A 16340-nucleotide genomic window follows, 5' to 3' on the forward strand; every position below is an offset into this window, starting at 1 on the left:
CCAGCTACTCGGGAGGCTGAGGCAGGAGGATCGCTTGAGCCCAGGAGTTTGAGGTTGCTGTGAGCTAGGCTGACGCCATGGCACTCACTCTAGCCCAGGCAACAGAGTGAGACTGTGTCTCAAAAAAAAAAAAAAAAAAAATGAGGTTTGCTCCCAATTAGGTAGAGAGTCTTTATAAGATTAAAAAATGCCCTTGTATTTCCAGTTTGCTGCGCATTTTTACATGAAAGGATATTGAAATTGTATCCAATGCTTTCTGCATTCCTACCATGTGCTTGGCCCGGGTCTGCCTCTGTCATGAAAAAGCAAGGCAAAGTCCCCATTGGGGAAACTGATCCTCATACATAAATCTCTTTGATTAGGCATGACTTTGTATAAAAGAACATGCTGTAGAGAGGATAGAATATAGGGGGGAGAAGGGGGCAGTGACTACACTGCTGAAGGCTTCATGGAGATGCAGGACTCGAATTGGACGGAGGATTGTCAAGGTTACGGGGAAGAAGGGCATTGACAGAGGAAGGAGGACAGGAAGGAGCACGATCCCAGAGCCAGAAATATGCCTGGTGCGCATGAGCCTGAGAGCTGGGGCTCGTGGAGCAGAACTGTGGGCCCTCTTGCCAGGCAAGGGCCCTGCTTTCTCCCCCAGACACCTGCGCTGCACCCGGAACTACATCCACCTGAACCTGTTTGCGTCCTTCATCCTGAGGGCGCTGTCCGTCTTCGTCAAGGACGCCGCCCTCAAGTGGATGTACAGCACGGCCGCCCAGCAGCACCAGTGGGACGGGCTCCTCTCCTACCAGGTGCGTGCTGTGTCCCCGGGGGACGGGCAGGCGGAGAAGGCTTGGGGCAGCAGGGCGGGAGCTGCCCGGCCCTGGGCCCAGGGAGCCCGTGCCCTGGTGGGAGAGGTCGTCCACCTTGCAGTCCCCCATTCTGGTGGGAAAGGCAGTCCACTGGGGTGACCTTCCAGTCTGAAGAGAGAGGCAGTCTACCTGGGAGGCTCCGGCCTAAGGGAGGAGACACTGCCCTAGGGAGTTCTAGGGGTTTGAATCCCAGCTCTGCCACTTACGAGCTGTAGAATTTGGGGCAAGTCATTTCGCTTCTCTGAGGCTCAGTTTTCTCACCTGAATGGAGACAATATTACTTTCTTCTGCTCACAATAGTGAGGATTCAATGAGCTAAAGCAGATCAAGTTCTTGGCATGAGCCCTGGCCAGAAGATGTGAGCTCTCTCATCCCACACTAACCAAGGCAGGATAGCAGCTGGGGCAGGATAGGAGGGGCATCAAGAGAGGCAACAGGGTGGCTGGGCACAGTGGCTCATGCTTGTAATCCCAGCACTTTGGGAGGCTGAGGCGGGAGGACTGCTTGAGCCCAGGAGTTTGAGACCAGCCTGGGCAATATAGTGAGACCCTATCTCTACAAAAAATTTTAAAAATTAGCTGGACGTGGTGGCGCGTGCCTATAGTCCCAGCTGCTTGGGAGGCTGAGGCAGGAGGATTTCTTGGGCATAGGAAGCCGAGGCTGCAGTGAGCTGCGGATTGGGCCACTGCACTCCAGCCTGGGTCTCAAAAAAAACGAAAAAGAGGTGGGGGGGCTAGAGCTGTTGTCCCCAAGAGACCCTCCCTCTGCCCCCAGGACTCTCTGGGTTGCCGCCTGGTGTTCCTGCTCATGCAGTACTGCGTGGCAGCCAATTACTACTGGCTCCTGGTGGAAGGCGTGTACCTGTACACACTGCTGGCCCTCGCGGTCTTCTCCGAGCAGCGTGTCCTCAGGCTCTACGTGAGCATCGGCTGGGGTAAGGCCTCGTTCACCAACCCTGGACCTGCGGCATGGAGGCAGGAGACCCTCACCTGTCTTCCAACTTGTTACTCAGAACATAACTGCTGAGCCCAGGGGTGGGGCCCAGTGGGTAACCCCACCCTGGGCATAGGACCCCTGCCCATGGGCTGCTAAGACACTGCAGGGGTTATGGTCCCCCCTCTTTGCATAACTCTCCTCCCTTAATAGAAGCCTCCACCCCCATCTGGCCAAATATCACCCCCTTCCACTGCCATGCACGCCATCAGAGGTCATGGCACTGTCCTCAAATGCCCCTGCTCCTAAGGCCATATGGGGACAGAGCCCTACATCCAGTCCCCGGCAGCCCAAGGCCAGGAGGGAAATGGTGAGTCCTGGGCCTCCAGGTGGGCCGAAGGCCGAGGGGGAGGGCTGATGCTCTGTCACGTGATGATGAAGAGGGGCTCAGAGGAGAGCCACGTAGGGCAGGGCAGGGCGACCAGAGGCCAGCCACGGAAAGGGGTGGGCCGCAGATGTGCCTGGAGCCCAGCTGGAAATGTTCTAGCCAAAAAAGTTTGCCAAGAACCATCGTGGGTTTTTTTTTGCTGGAACGTTTCTGGTTGTGCTTCTGCCTCTCGCCACGTGGGGTTCTGACAAGGGCCGGGTTGGGTTGAGCAGGGGGCTGGGATCCCCTGCACGACCGGGAAAGCGGAGGCAGCAGGTTCTCCTGGGGCAGCCCACAGGCACCCACCCGGAATGCAGTCGGAGAACAGGCCCTGCCCCGGGCCCTCCCTAATCTGCCACCGAATCTGCCTGCTCCCTGTCCCCCACAACCCCGCCTGCTGCGCATTCATTCGCTCCTCCCCCCTCATTCTCCTGCTTAGGCCGCTCTGACCACGACTGCCCCCGCGTCCAGGGACTTCCCAGGGCGTCGCAGCCAGACTCCTCCCTCACGTGCCCTTCTTCCCCAGTTCTGCTCCTGCCTCTGAGCCTTTGTGAGGCTGTTCTCCAAGCAGGAACTTAGAGCATCCTTCCCACACCAGGCTGCCAGATGCCTCCTCAGGACGCTGCCCCAGGCCCCGGCCCTCACGGTTCTGTGCTCTCTCTGGCCTTCGCAGCCCGCCTGTCCCCTGTCCTTGTACTTCATTCATTTTTGTTGGTGTTCCCCAGCCAGCCTGCACTTACAGCCCCCTCGGAGAAGAGCAGCTCTAAGGAGGTTTTAGTGAGATCAGTGTGTTGAGAAAGGGCCAGGGACGGAAAGGCAGAGCAGGCCCTGGAACCCAGGCGTCCTGACTCCCAGGCAGCCTCGCACAGTTAGTTCTCTGGCCTGGGTGGAGCAGGCTCAGGCCTCCGCACGGGAGGGGAAGTGGGCCCGGCTCCTGCACACGGATCCCGGACCCTCCCCTTCCTCCTCCTCCCCCAGGACCAAACCCCTCTGCTTGGCCTTTCCTCCCCCCAGGCTTCTTCTTCCTGCGGGGGCAGCTGGAGAGCCCCAGCTCACTAGGAGCAGGGTGGAGGCAGGTCATCTAGGAGAGCCCGGGAACCCTGTCTTTAGGTCCGGGATGGCGTCTGTCCATTCTGGGAAATGGCATCAGTGCTGTTAATGCCTGTCACCGTGGCAACCCAAGGGCAGGAACAATCACCGGGACAGTGTGATGTGTGCAGAGGAGTGGGGTGATTGGTTGGGGGTTGGTGGGGACACATGGTGCCCTGAGGTCTCTACGAAGGAACTGGGGGAGGGCTGCCAGTCTCCTCCTGCCACCTGACACCCTAGCTCAGGCTCAGGGTCTGTGGGAGCACAAGGGCCGGACCCAGGGGACACCCTCCTCCAGTCGGAACATCCTTTTCTTGAGGAATTGGGATGGGAGAGACAGAAAGGGAGGGACAAGGACAAATTCACAGATTGCTGAGAGCTCAGTCGTGATGCCAAGGAGGCTTTGCTCAAGGTGGGATGCTTGGGAAACAACTTTTAGCCTCCTGTGCAAGCAGAAGAATTAAAGTCAGGACTCTGACAGGGCTGGAGGAAGCCCCTGAAAGGCGGGCAGTCGGGTGCCCCTGGAAGCCCACCACGGGGAGGCTGTGTGGTGGGGAGGGGAGGCAGGGCCGAGGGAATCATTACTTCCCAAGCCGGTTCTGTGTGTCTTAATTTGAGCTTATTCTCTCTAGCCTGTCTTGCTGGTTTTCTAAATGGGAGAAAGATGAAGCCAGCAGGGAGTGTGTAATGTGTGCACGTGGCAGGGCCGTGCCTGTGTTCTTAAAAAAAACCCTTGTTAAAGAAATGCGGATGGGTGGATGGAGCGCCCCAGGACTGGCTGATAACACGAGTGAGCTCCCGGGTCCTGGATCGGGTCTCAGAGAGAAGGGACAGCTGGTGGCTGGGGAGGCCTAAGAAGGAGGTTTCGGGTGTGCGTGTGGCTTAGGGAACTGGCATTTTCCTGCCTGGAGGGCTTCCCTTCCCGCGCCGAGCATCTTCCACGGGGCAGGGCCTGCGCCGTGTGCCGGGGCCTGTGCGGTCATCCCGTTCCTCGTCCAGTCCCAAGAAGGCCTGTTCCTCAAGCACTGCGGCGGCCGAGAGGCCCCGTCTGTGTGAAAATAAACGGCGGGAGAGGCCTGGCAGCGGAGGAATGCCGGCCTGCAGGAGCTTCCCTGCCTCCTCCCTGCCCGCTGCACCGCTGCCGAGGGCACACCGGTGTGCTGGGGCAATGCTGGCGACGGTGACGGGGAAGCCCCTCACGTGGTTCCGCCGCGGCAGTGTGCTCCCGCCCCGGCAGTGTGCTCCCGCCCCGGCAGTGTGCTCCCGCCCCGGCAGTGTGCTCCCGCGGCAGTGTGCTCCCGCCCCGGCAGTGTGCTCCCGCCCCGGCAGTGTGCTCCCGCCCCGGCAGTGTGCTCCCGGGGAGACGCCCGAGAGCCACGCCTGCGCACACGGGCCCTCTGCGCGCGGACACGCGCACGTCCGCCTGCGCACGCGCCTGCGCACCCTGGCGCTCGCGCCTCGCGTGCTGGGCGGGCCCCGGATGCAGGCGGGGATCGCTGTGCGGGAAGGCCGGGCACGCGGGCGTGGGGTCGCAGCCCTGGATCCTAGCCCCGCGGGGGCCCTTCTGAGCGGATCCTTCTCCTTATCCGTCCCCTGAGGATGGATGATCCGATTTTAAATCCACCGACACAGACTGAGCGCTCCAGGTGAGCCGGCTCTGAGGCTCTGCTGGGGGTGAGGCCTGGGCCCGACCCTCCAGGAACCGGAAACCAGTTGTGTTAGTTTCCTCCCGCCGCGTAACCACCCCAAAACTTAGCTGCTTAAAATAATCAACAGTTATCACCTCGCGGTTCCTGTGGTCAGGAATCCGGGTCCACTTAGCTGCGTACCTCTGGCCCAGGATCTCTGACGGGTCGGCCCAGCCGTCCCCAGGGTCGCGGCATCTCGGGGCCTAGCTGGGGTGGACAAGCTGCTTCCCGGCTCGCTCCCGAGGCCGTCGGCTGCAAGCCCCGGTCCCTGCTGGCTGTGGACCGGGGGTCCCCATTCCTTGCCGAGCGCCCTCGTGACGTGACAACTGGCTCCCCCGGATCAAGTGATATGAGAGAGGGAGAGAGCTCACGCCATGCCACGCTGTCTTTCGTGGCCTAATCTCAGAGGTGACATGCCACCTCTTCTGCCCTATGTTGGTCACACAGACCAACCCTGGTAGCACGTGGGCTGCACAAGGGCATGGAAGCCAGGAGGTGGGGGCGACCTGAGAGGCTGTCTCCACGCCAGTCAGGTCCCAGCCAAGCGCAGATGTCGCGGTAGCTGCTGTTACCGCAGGCCGCCGTGGCAGGGAGTTGGCCGGTTGGCACCAAGGAAAGGGTTCCTGTCTCTGTTCCAGGCTTCTGCCCAGGCCACTTGCAGGGGCAGGGGGCGGGGAACAGACCACCGAAGGCGTCCGGCGCCTGAGGGAGGTGGCGGAGACTGCGACGGGCGGGCGTGTGGGCTGAGGCGAGGGAGGAGAAGGCCACCAGAGAGTGCGCCTGCTCCCATGTCATGCAGCACGCCCTGCCCACCGCATGACCCTGTCCCTCTGCCACTCGGGGGTGGGTGCCCCGGTGTCTCAGCCAGGCCCCTGAGGGCGGGTCCTGACAGTGTGCCCGGCACCCGGGAGGGGCAGACTGCTGAGGACTCCTCTCCAAGGCAGAGTCCGGGGCGTCCGCGTAGGGTTCCTGCTGTCTCTGTTCTCCCAGGCACCCAGACCAACCTGGAAAACGTGGTTTGGGGCAGGCAAGGAGCACGGCTGCGGTGTGAGGGGTCCGGGGCAGGGAGAGGCCCCTGGGCGTGCGGGCGATGGCTCCAGCCTGCCAGCCCCTCTCCCCTCTCTCTTTCCCTCTCTCCTCTCAGGGGTTCCCCTGCTGTTTGTTGTCCCCTGGGGCATCGTCAAGTACCTCTATGAGGATGAGGGGTGAGTGTCCGGCTCCCAGGAGGTGGGCGTGCTGAAGTCCCCATCCTCAAAGCCCGTGGGATTCCTTGGCCCCTGGGGCACGTGGCTCCCATCTGTTGGGAGGATAAACAGAGGGAGGAGGAATTTAACATACGAACTTATTATAGTTCCCTAACCTCCCCTCCCTGCCCAGGCCCTGCCCCTGCCCTGGGGTTGCATGATGACAAGCGGTGCTGGGTCTGCGGGTACGAGGTGTCCTCCTGCAGGTTTTTCTGTAGTATCTGCAAGTGACATGTTTCTGTTATGTTGTGTGTGATGCTGGGTTCACACATGACTGTTCCAGGTCCACGGAACCTTGTTTGGAGGCTGTGTGTGTCTCTGTGCATGACTGTGTGTGTGTTTTGTGTGGCTGTGCACTCGGAGGGCTGTGTGTGGATCAGCGGGCCTGGTTATTGTGTAGCTCCTGGTGGCTGTGTGCACGGCACTCAACATGCCCACGTGTTTGGGCAGGCCCTTGTGCCCACGCCATGAGCCAGGGTCACTGCGAGTCCAGCTGGCTGCATGGGTGCCTCTCCCTCCCTCCCCAGCTGCTGGACCAGGAACTCAAACATGAATTACTGGCTCATCATCCGGCTGCCCATTCTCTTTGCCATCGGGGTGAGTGATGGTGTGGGGGCGGGCTGGGGAGCTGCAGGAGGCCTGGGCTGGTGTCTGGGGAAGGACTGAGAAAGAGCAAGAGGGTCCCCAGCCTCCCGCCTCTCTGCCCCGCAGGTGAATTTCCTCATCTTTGTCCGGGTCATCTGCATCGTGGTGTCCAAACTGAAAGCCAATCTCATGTGCAAGACGGACATCAAATGCAGGTGACATAACTGAGCTGGCTTCACTGGGACCCTCAGCTTTTCCTTCCAGCAGAGAGAGAGAGAGGCTGGAGTGCTTAGCTTGGAGCCCTGTGCCACCCTCTTCTCCCCCACTGGGTCTAGCCTGGGACCCCCAAGCCTTGCCTTCACCCTGTCCCTGGGCAGCTCCTGGGTGTCTGGGGGTCTTATCTCTCTTCCTTCCCTGCAGGCAGCCTATCCCAGGGTATTTGGGGTGGGAGGGCATTGTGTCCCCGATGCCAGAGCCTGGTAGGAAGGGGAGGGTACAGAGAGGGGAGAAGGGTCCATGGGAGAGGTCCAGAATGACTCCAGAGGTCTCCACTCTGCCCCCCAGACTTGCCAAGTCCACACTGACACTCATCCCTCTGCTGGGGACCCACGAGGTCATCTTCGCCTTCGTGATGGACGAGCATGCCCGGGGGACCCTGCGCTTCATCAAGCTGTTCACAGAGCTGTCCTTCACCTCCTTCCAGGTGACCTCACGGCTGGGAGCACTTGCTCTCCAAGTGTGGGAGTGGGGGGGCAGACACCAGCCTGCGTCGTGCAGATGGGACAGGTGTGCAGGCTGAGAACTGGGGGAGTGACCCCTGCCCAAGGTCACATGGTTGGAGCGGAGCCAGAGCTGGTATCCCCAGGTGTTCCAAGTCTGCTCTGTAAGTACATGGGACGAGAAGCCTCCCTGGATACATCCCTGGCACCCGGCCTGGCCCTGCAGCTGCCATCTACTGGGTGGCGGGCACCTGCCAGAGCTTTGCATACATTGCGCATTTAATCTCACAGAACCCAGGAGATGTGCGGGATTACCCCCATTTTACAGGGGGGAAACTGAGGCTTGGAGATATGAAAACCAGATTTACAGGGTCACATAGTTTCAAAACAAAGAACTGATCCTCTGCACTGGCGTTAGAGGATGGTACGGGCACGTGACAATGTAAGAAACCGGTCCTGGTGCCGCAAGAGTGTTATGGGATTCCTGCAGCACGTGGGCTCACGTGTGTGCATTTACATACATGTGCAGGCGCACACACGCACACACACACGGAGAACGCAGTTCTGAAGCATGAGGTCTCCTGAGTGGACAAATGGGGCTGGGGGGGAATGTTCTCTGCAGGCAGAGTCGGGGTGCTGCATCGGGTCAGGCCTGCTCGGGAGAGGGTGCTGTGGAACTTGCGTGGTGTCTGAGCCAGGGGCCCTCTTGTTCCTGCAGAAACGGAATGAGGCGGAGCCTGCTGCCCCAGCAGACCCGGGGTTGAGCAGGGGGATGTGGCATGGAGCCCCAAGGCCATTCCAGCCGGGCCTGCTGCGGGGCGCCTGCCTCCCGGGTCCCCCTGCTGACGTGACTCTTGTTCGCAGGGGCTGATGGTGGCCGTCTTGTACTGCTTTGTCAACAGCGAGGTAAGGTCTGGGGACCCTGGTGGGCTGCTACTGTCGGCTCGTCTGGAGCGCAGTGGGGCTCCTGTCAGTCCTTCCAGCTGAAACCCCACCCGCCCCCCCGAGGCACTAGAGTTGAGGGGCATCGTGCCCGTAGAGGGTTTTCTGTGCGTAGGTCTCTCTCTCTCGTGCACGCGCATGCACACGTATGCGGACGTACCCTCACGGTGCGCGAGCTTAGGGAAGGCCCAGCCTCGTGTTAGGGGTCCTGAGTGAATCACTGGATGGTGGGGACTGTCTGTTACAAAGTGATTCTACACACACGTGCCCAAGCCACGTGGCCACATGCTTGGGGCTTTAATAATTACTATCTCATTTAATGATCACCCTCACTCCCCTCCAAAAAAACCTTGCTAAAATTCTGATTTCAATATTGCCATTTTTCACACGTGAGAACATTGAAGATCAGAGAGAGTCAGAAACCTGCCCCAGGTTTGGAAACGGTGGCAGAGGAGGATTCAAATTAGTTCCGACTTGGAGAAGAAAGCACCCTGTTCTCGAGTACTCAGGAGGGAGCCCTGGTCCTGTGGGACAGGGGATGCATTCCTCCGGCCTTTCTGGTGTGGGGTCGGCCCTCAGCACCCCATGGGACGGGAGAAGGGGGTCCTTGCTGGCCCCGTGCCCTCTCCCACAGACTCTGGCAGGGCGCAGCCCGCCCTCCCCTCTCTGAGACGTCAGCTTCTCGGGGGGTCTGTGTTCGTGGGCACCTGGGAAAGGCCCCTTCCTCCAGGTGGCCACCTCTGTGCTGGAGCAGAGCAAGAGCACCTTCCACGCCATCAACTGAGCGGCAAAAACACCACAGCACCTACTTCCCCCATATTCCTTCCAGAGGGGAGAACAGAAAGTTGTAGGGGCAGCCGCAGGGCTCCCTGGGGAAGTGTCCCCAAGAGAACTGACCCAGCAGGAGGAGAGTGTTGGCAACCCCCACCCCACAGTCTGGGAGGACATTGAGGACTTTAGGTCCACTCAGACCCAGGGGAGGGTTTTCAGCCATGGGGCTGGGGCTCGGATGTCACAGGGACAGTGGTCCTCAAAGACCCAGGGCTCTTGGTGTGTCTTCTGAGTCACCGAGCCTAGAATCCCAGAGCTCAGAGATCTAGCGTCAGTGTATCAATACAGACATGTCTTTCCTATGGGTGTGGGGGATGCAAAGGGGACGGGGCGGACACCCGAGTGTTTCATGGAGCTGTGGGATGGCTCAGAAGGTCATGTGATGTAGTAGGAAAGATGCAGAGCTGCAGGCTTCGGCATCACATTTCTGCTCTGATTTCGGCCCCATCACTTCATGAGCTGTGTGGCTTTGGGTAAGTTACATGCCCACTCTGAACCCCAGGTTCATCGTCTACAAGATGGGGGTAGTAATGCCTACCTATGAGATGCCCGTGAGGATTAAGTGGGGTAAAGTCTGAAGAAGAGGAAAAGGGGAACGGAGAATAGACCCCTCCTTCCAAGTGGGGTGCTGAGGGTGGGCCATAGCTGCTCCTGGGTGGGAAGAGACACACACCCCATCTCCAGACCCTCAGTAAGCAGCTACTTAGACACCATTCCAGCATCCAGTGATTCCCAGAGGCCCGGGCCTAGGAAATTTCAGAGGACTCTACAGAGAAAATGGGTCTGGGCTAAAGGGAGGTGGGGGGGGTTCCCCTGTCCCTGAGGCCTCCTCCAGCCTCCCCTGCGCTGGCTTCCTATGGGAAGGGTGGGTTTGGAGCACGTGGCCTTCAGATCTCCAAAAGGGAGGAAACCAACATCTCCTACGTGCTCACTGCACGGAAGGTGCGCAAGTGTTTTATTACACCCGGTGCCGTGCAGCAGATGGTAGCCCAATCTACAGATGGGAAAAGCAAGGCTCAGCGAAGTGAAATGAATAGGCCCCAATCAGCAGCTAGAAGGCTTCACAGCTGGTGGGCTGGCGCCAGGTGGGGGCGGGGATCCCACTGAGGCCTCGGGGCAGCCAGGGCTGGGGAGTGGAGGCAGCGCCAGGCAGAGGAGGGTGGCCCGTAAGTGGGATTCTGGCTCTGCTCCCGTGGGCCGGTCTCAGAGGGCCTGGAAGGCTCATCCGGAGGGTGAGCCAGGGAAGGCGGGAAGGGGCTGCACCCAACAGGCCTGGACCCGCGGGAGGCAGCAGGACGCAGCAGCCCTGGCTCTCCCCGGTGGCTGAGTCCTCACAAAGAACTTCTTAAAAACTGAAGCGAACGTCGGCGCGGGAGAAGCTGAGTCCTGCGGGGTGGCTCCCTTCAGGAATTTTCTAAGCCAGCCCTGAGCCCTGCTGCTTCACATTCCGGCCCGGTGGGGACACGGGGACAGGTATCCCTGGTGGGGATGAGGAGCAGACGCCCCTGGGGAGAGACTGAGGCTCCCGATTGCCACCTCGTCCCCTCGGCCCCTAAGGCCCCATTAACCACCCTCTCTCCTCTGTCCGCAAAGCCACGCTGTAGCAACACACTCACACAGCCCTACCTGCGTGTCCAGGCACCCAGTCACCCCCCTCCTTGCCCGCCACCCACGCTGGCCCGCCTTTGCAAGCGGGCAGGGACGGGCACACATCCCTGCTCTGCCCTTCGCAAGGAGCTCGGCCCCCCATGGCCGGAGCCGCACCTCCCTGACCAGGCCCCGGCTGCCTCTCCGCTTGGGCTCTCCCGGGCTTGTGCCGTGGGGTCCAGGAGACTCCGCTGCGAGGGCTGGAGACCCCGTCTCCCTTCAGTGCACCGCCTGGTTCCTTTAAACGCACCCGGAGACTGCTCACGCCCTGGCTCCTCCAGGCACAAGGACAGACACGTCACTATCACTGGGCCACAAAAGACACACGTGGCCCCCGGGCTGAGGCCTCTGTCCACAAGAGCTGTTCTCTAGACCCAGGGTTGCCACGGCAATGCCAGGTACTTGTGACCCGAGGAGAAAAGATGGCCTGGACGTTGGTCCTGTGTGGCTGCCAAGGCCTGCACCCGCTGCTGGTGCGTGGGGGGTGGGGACAGGGTAGGGGAGGCCTGGGGACGGCTTTGCTGGAGCTGGTGTCTGAAGCCAAAGTGAGGTGACGTGGGAGCCCTGAGTGCTGGCCCGGTTCTGCCACCATGAAGCTGTGTGACCGGGCAAGTCACTTTGCCCCCCTAGCCTGTCTCCCCAACTGTAAGTGCAGGTGAACGTGCTTTTCCGGTTCACCCCAAATCCCGAGCCTGGCCTGGTGCCTGCCAGAGAGGGTACTTGCGACCCTGCAGACCTGGAGGGCAGGGTGAGGGCACGTCAGGTAGTGAGGAAGGTGTGCGCGGGCCCACGAGCTGGGCTAGATGTCCAGGATCCGTGTCGCTGTCCTGGCTGTGTCATTTTCGTAACTGAGAAACAGCAGGAACCAACGTCAGGTGCTCATTTATGTACTTGTTCATTCATCTGTCTCATTTCAAACACACGTATTGAGCACCTGCTGTGTGCCAGGCACTGTGCGAGGTGCAGGGACGCTGGGATGAGGGAGATGTGGTCCTGGCCCTTGAGACGCTGCAGCTGAGCGGGGCAGGCACAGCTAGGGACAAGCAGGACCTCGGGGAGCCACGCAGGCAGGAGGCCTCGGGCCAGGAGCCGGCGTTGGAGTCAGGCCTGATCTGGGTTCAATTCCTGGCTGAGAGGCCCAGGAAGTATGTGAATACTCTGCCTCGGTTTCCTCGCCTTTGAGTGTGGACAGTAACAGGAGCTACTTTGCAGGGTTGATGTGAAAGTTAAAAGATAATCAGTGGAAAATGCCGGACTTACAGTGAGTGCCCCATAAATGGAAGATTTCAAGGACGATTATGATTGTTGGAGCCACAGCAGAGGTTCAGGAAAGGTGCGGAGGGAGATGGGGGCAGAAGGCGACACCGAGTGTCAGTCCTCTGGGAAGCCCTGTGGGTGTCCCTGAGACCTCTTCGGTCTCTGAGGTGCCTTCCCGCGCACGTGCCTCAGTGTACCATCTTTCTGCACCCTCTCCTTAGCAGGGGGGCTGTGAGGCAAGATCGGCGTCCCTGCTGCTGCACAAGCAGGGACTGTCACCTGTCTTGGGCGCCCCCGTCCCAGCCGTCAGCACCTCTCCGCACCCGCTCAGTGGCGCAGTGAGCTGGCACAGAGCAGGGGGGCCCAGGTGGGGTGTGCTCGGCCTCCTTCCCTCCCTTCCCCGGGCTTGGGCTCATGACGCTGGGGCTGGCAGGCAGGCTCTGGGCCGTCTCAGCTCTGCTCAGCACAGAAAAAGTTCTTTTAAGGGATGGCATGCAGCCATGCCAGGCAGCTGGCCGGGCTTAGCTGGCTGGATGACAAAGGAGGAGCAGAGGAGGACTGTTTGCACAGGGGCTGGTGGGGGATCGGCAGAGAGCCCCTTACCCACAGCCGCTGGCAGCTGGCCCTCCTGGTGTCGTGGCCTGGGGGGAAGAGCCCCGGGCCCCAGACACTCTGATGTGGGAAGATTGGGGGCCAGGGTGGGGGACATCAAAGAAGCTCTGGAAAGCAAACTTACGGAAACATCACCCCTCAGAACGAGCTGTGCAGCATGCAGCAGCTTCCCTGGGGCCAGCATCCCTGGCGTCACCGGGAGCCCCAGCATTGCCACAAACCCTCCAGGGATTGGGGCTTCGCGATATTGCTTGGGTTTGTATTAATATCTTTCTGCCCCAACAATCTGGTCCCCAAGTATCAGCCTGCTTGAGAAGGCTTTTCCTGATGGGGAGGCCAGAGTCCAGCACAGCAGAGATTGGGGTTGACCAAGTCCCCCCACGGTCGCCGGTCACACTCCCTGCACAGGGTCAGAGGGGAAGCCCTGCCCGTGCCCTGCCCCCTGCTGCTGCCGCTGCTGCTCTCAGCTCCTCCCTTCCCTCCACCCTCCCTGTGAGGTGCCGGGCCCAGATAGAGGCCCCTGGGAGTTTAGCAGGGTCTGCGGTGGGCACTGCGGGTTAGGGGTGCTGTCCCCTTCTCAGTCTTCCGAGCCGGAATGGGGAGAGTGCGCTCCGAAGCCAGGCTCTCTTCCTCTTCTCCCTCCACCTCCTGCCTCCCTGCGTTGCTCCCTCTCTCTCCTCCTTCTGTTCAATAGCGCCCTGACGGATTGGAAAAGGTACTTAGCTGAATCACAGAGTTAGAGATGGAAGAGACCCATTAGGTCATCAAGCCCATCTCTCTCCTGAGGAGAGGCGGAAAATGGGAGACGACAATAAACAATTTTATTGGGATATTAATTTAGGCGCCCGAAGGCCTTGACTTGTGTCTCTTAATATAATGCGGTGGATTTTTCCCTTTCCCACTAATGCAATAATGGGGCCATTCTGTGGGCAGTTGGTTTGCATGATGGCTTCTGCTCCCCTCCTTTCCCCACGGAAGGTCCAGATGGAGTTTCGGAAGAGCTGGGAGCGCTGGCGGTTGGAGCACCTGCACGTCCAGAGGGACAGCAGCATGAAGCCCCTCAAGTGTGCCACCAGCAGCCTGAGCAGCGCGGCCACCGTGAGCAGCAGCGTGTACTCAGCCACCTGCCAGGCGTCCTGCAGCTGAGGCTCCAGTGCCCGCCCACCGTGGCCCTCGCTGCCGGCTGGGCAGCCATCCGGGTGGGAGAGACCCTCCCAGGGACGGGGAAGGAAGGGACGCACGCACATCTCTGCTTTCCTTCCGCAAACCCACCAGACAGGCAAACGGGCAGTGCCTCCGGGACCATGCACACGTTTTCTCAGAGGAGAAGCAGCCTGCTAATTTGATCACTGCGGTGGGAGGAGAGGGGAAAACGATCGCTGTGAAAATGAGGAGGATTTCTTCCCCCGAAGCTGCAAGGCCCCTGGGCTCCCCTAGACAGAGCAGCAAATCGGCCTCAGACTCAAACGCAAGGTCAGTGGCTCATTATTGGGACTGGGCCTTGCAAGAGGAGGCGGTTCGGAAAGAGGCCATATGACCTCAGCCAAACACAGGGCTTAGGTAATGGGAGCCCACTCTGCCCGCGTCCGCTGGGTCCCCACCCTCCTCTGCCTCCTCATTGTATCTCCATCTTGCCCCCTCCTCTCACCACCCAGTTTCTCCTTGGGGGGCTTTGTTTGGGCCACCGCCAGCAGCCTTTTCTGGAAGGGGCTGTGGGTGGTGTTGAGAATGAGCGTCGAGAAGATGCCTGGAGACTTTCTCTGTGGGTGCCCCCTTCTGCCCTGGGTATTTGAGTCGCTCTGGTGCCTGTTTCTGCCGTACCCAGGGAGCCAGGGCCGGCCTCCCACCAAGGAGCCCAGCCCTGGGGTGTGAGCTCCCAACTCTGTTTCCAGAGATGCTCAGGAACCTTCTGGGGTTCATCAGGGGCACTTTGGGAACGGCCGCACCGGAGGGATAAGTTACCTGCCACTGCCAGGAACCCAGAGGGCCAATGGACGCGTCGCCCCCACCTCTCCATGGAAATACTTTCTATCTGTGACCAGATTATGTATCTTAAATGGGGGGTTGGCTGCTCCCTCTGACTCTAGGGGATGTGACCAAGAAGAGACTCTCCTGGGGAAACCAGCCGTCCCCGTCGTTAGCGCGGAGGCAGGCCCCCCCACTCGGGAGCCTGCATGTACTTTGTTCACTTCTCCTTATTGCTGTGAATAGTCTGTATGTGCGACGTGCAACTCTGATTCCTCCCGCCTGATGGAAACAAGAACCAAATCACGGCTGTTGCGACGTTTCGGGGAGTGGGGTAGTAGTTGATTTGACTCTCCCAGGCTTTGAGCTGATTAGTTTGCCCCGCCTCCAGCCTCGTCCCATACATAGTGCGCAGCAGACAGGCTGGGTGGGAGAACCTGCCAGTCCTGCCCCCAGCCATGTGAGAAAGCAGCCAGCCCGCAGCCCTGCAGAGCCCCAGACAAAAGAGGGACGGCCATCCGGGGAGGCTGGCATTGAGTCCACAGATGCAAAGGAAGTTTCCGGAGCAAGAGAGAACTCTCGGGTGTGGAACCTCCTGGGAGAGCAGAGGGAGAGGCTTCCTTCCGATGGATTCCTTTATGAGTCGATCTCTCCTTCCTCCTCCTCTGTAAATGGCCGGGAACCCTCCCCAGAGCCTTACACCAGACACATTCTCCCGTGCTCCTCAGAGAGGCCTGTGATGTGCAGAGAAAGTAACGACAGGACATAAAACACATCAAGCAGGAAATTCTTACACTTCAGCTTCAGCGAAGTGTTGTCTGAGTTAACAGGGAAGCTGGACCTCAGGGCAGAGAAAGGAACCGTGCAGCCCGGGCTCCTTGGCCGAGACCGTGCCGGGCCGTTGCTGCTCCCCGAGCAAGGGCAGGTTTCCCGATAGGCCCCACTTACTCGCTTTGGCCTGGGGAGTTGGGGTGTGCGCAGGATGAGCACCAGATTAGTGTTTAAAGTGGGGTACAGCCCTGGTGCAAGTGTGGGGAAACTGAAGCGTTCGGAGTCGTTAGTGCTTCACACAGCAACGGCGGATGCGGGTGAGGGAAACACATTGTGCCGCAGAGGATTGCGGGGAGGACGGTGCTCAGTGAGGCACCTGGGAGGCTCGGAGGGTTTGGGTTAAACTGTAAGTAGAGTTCTCTTCCCAGCTGGAGTTGGTGATTCCCGATTTCAGAAGGCTCACCGCGCCCCCATCACACCCCAAGCCTTTCAATACTGAGGAAGTTTCTCCTTCACGGAGACACACACCAGGTCCCGAACTGAAGAAATCTCTTCTTTGCTCCAAGACCCCTGTGCCATAAATACACATTTGAATGGCGCTGCAATCTGTCCAAGTTACTCCCAAACTCGCCTAAGCTGAATATAGCTCCAGCGCGTCTGGGAACTGTCGAAGGCAATGCACTCTGAAATTCCGCCAGCTGTTTACATGCCTAATGGCTGATGTCTGGCGCTTGCTGAGAACTCTCTCTCTGGGCCGTCTCTGTCCTGGG

The 16340-nt window shown here is 59.9% G+C and overlaps 1 protein-coding gene across 1 annotated transcript in view; it reads left to right on the forward strand.

The window, feature by feature from the left end:
* The window catches only part of GLP1R (glucagon-like peptide 1 receptor), a 35222-nt gene extending 21142 nt beyond the window's left edge, over positions 1–14080 (forward strand). Inside the window, exons 6-13 of the mRNA XM_012658136.1 lie at positions 647–800; positions 1635–1794; positions 6142–6202; positions 6769–6838; positions 6953–7041; positions 7391–7529; positions 8410–8451; positions 13813–14080. Coding sequence (XP_012513590.1) covers positions 647–800; positions 1635–1794; positions 6142–6202; positions 6769–6838; positions 6953–7041; positions 7391–7529; positions 8410–8451; positions 13813–13980 — 883 coding nt within the window. The 3' untranslated portion in view covers positions 13981–14080. The remainder of the gene's footprint in view (positions 1–646; positions 801–1634; positions 1795–6141; positions 6203–6768; positions 6839–6952; positions 7042–7390; positions 7530–8409; positions 8452–13812) is intronic.
* Positions 14081–16340: the final 2260 nt, after the last annotated feature.

Source organism: Propithecus coquereli, unplaced genomic scaffold (assembly GCF_000956105.1).
Source record: "Propithecus coquereli isolate 6110/MARCELLA unplaced genomic scaffold, Pcoq_1.0 Scaffold574, whole genome shotgun sequence".
In the NCBI taxonomy this organism is placed as follows: domain Eukaryota; kingdom Metazoa; phylum Chordata; class Mammalia; order Primates; family Indriidae; genus Propithecus; species Propithecus coquereli.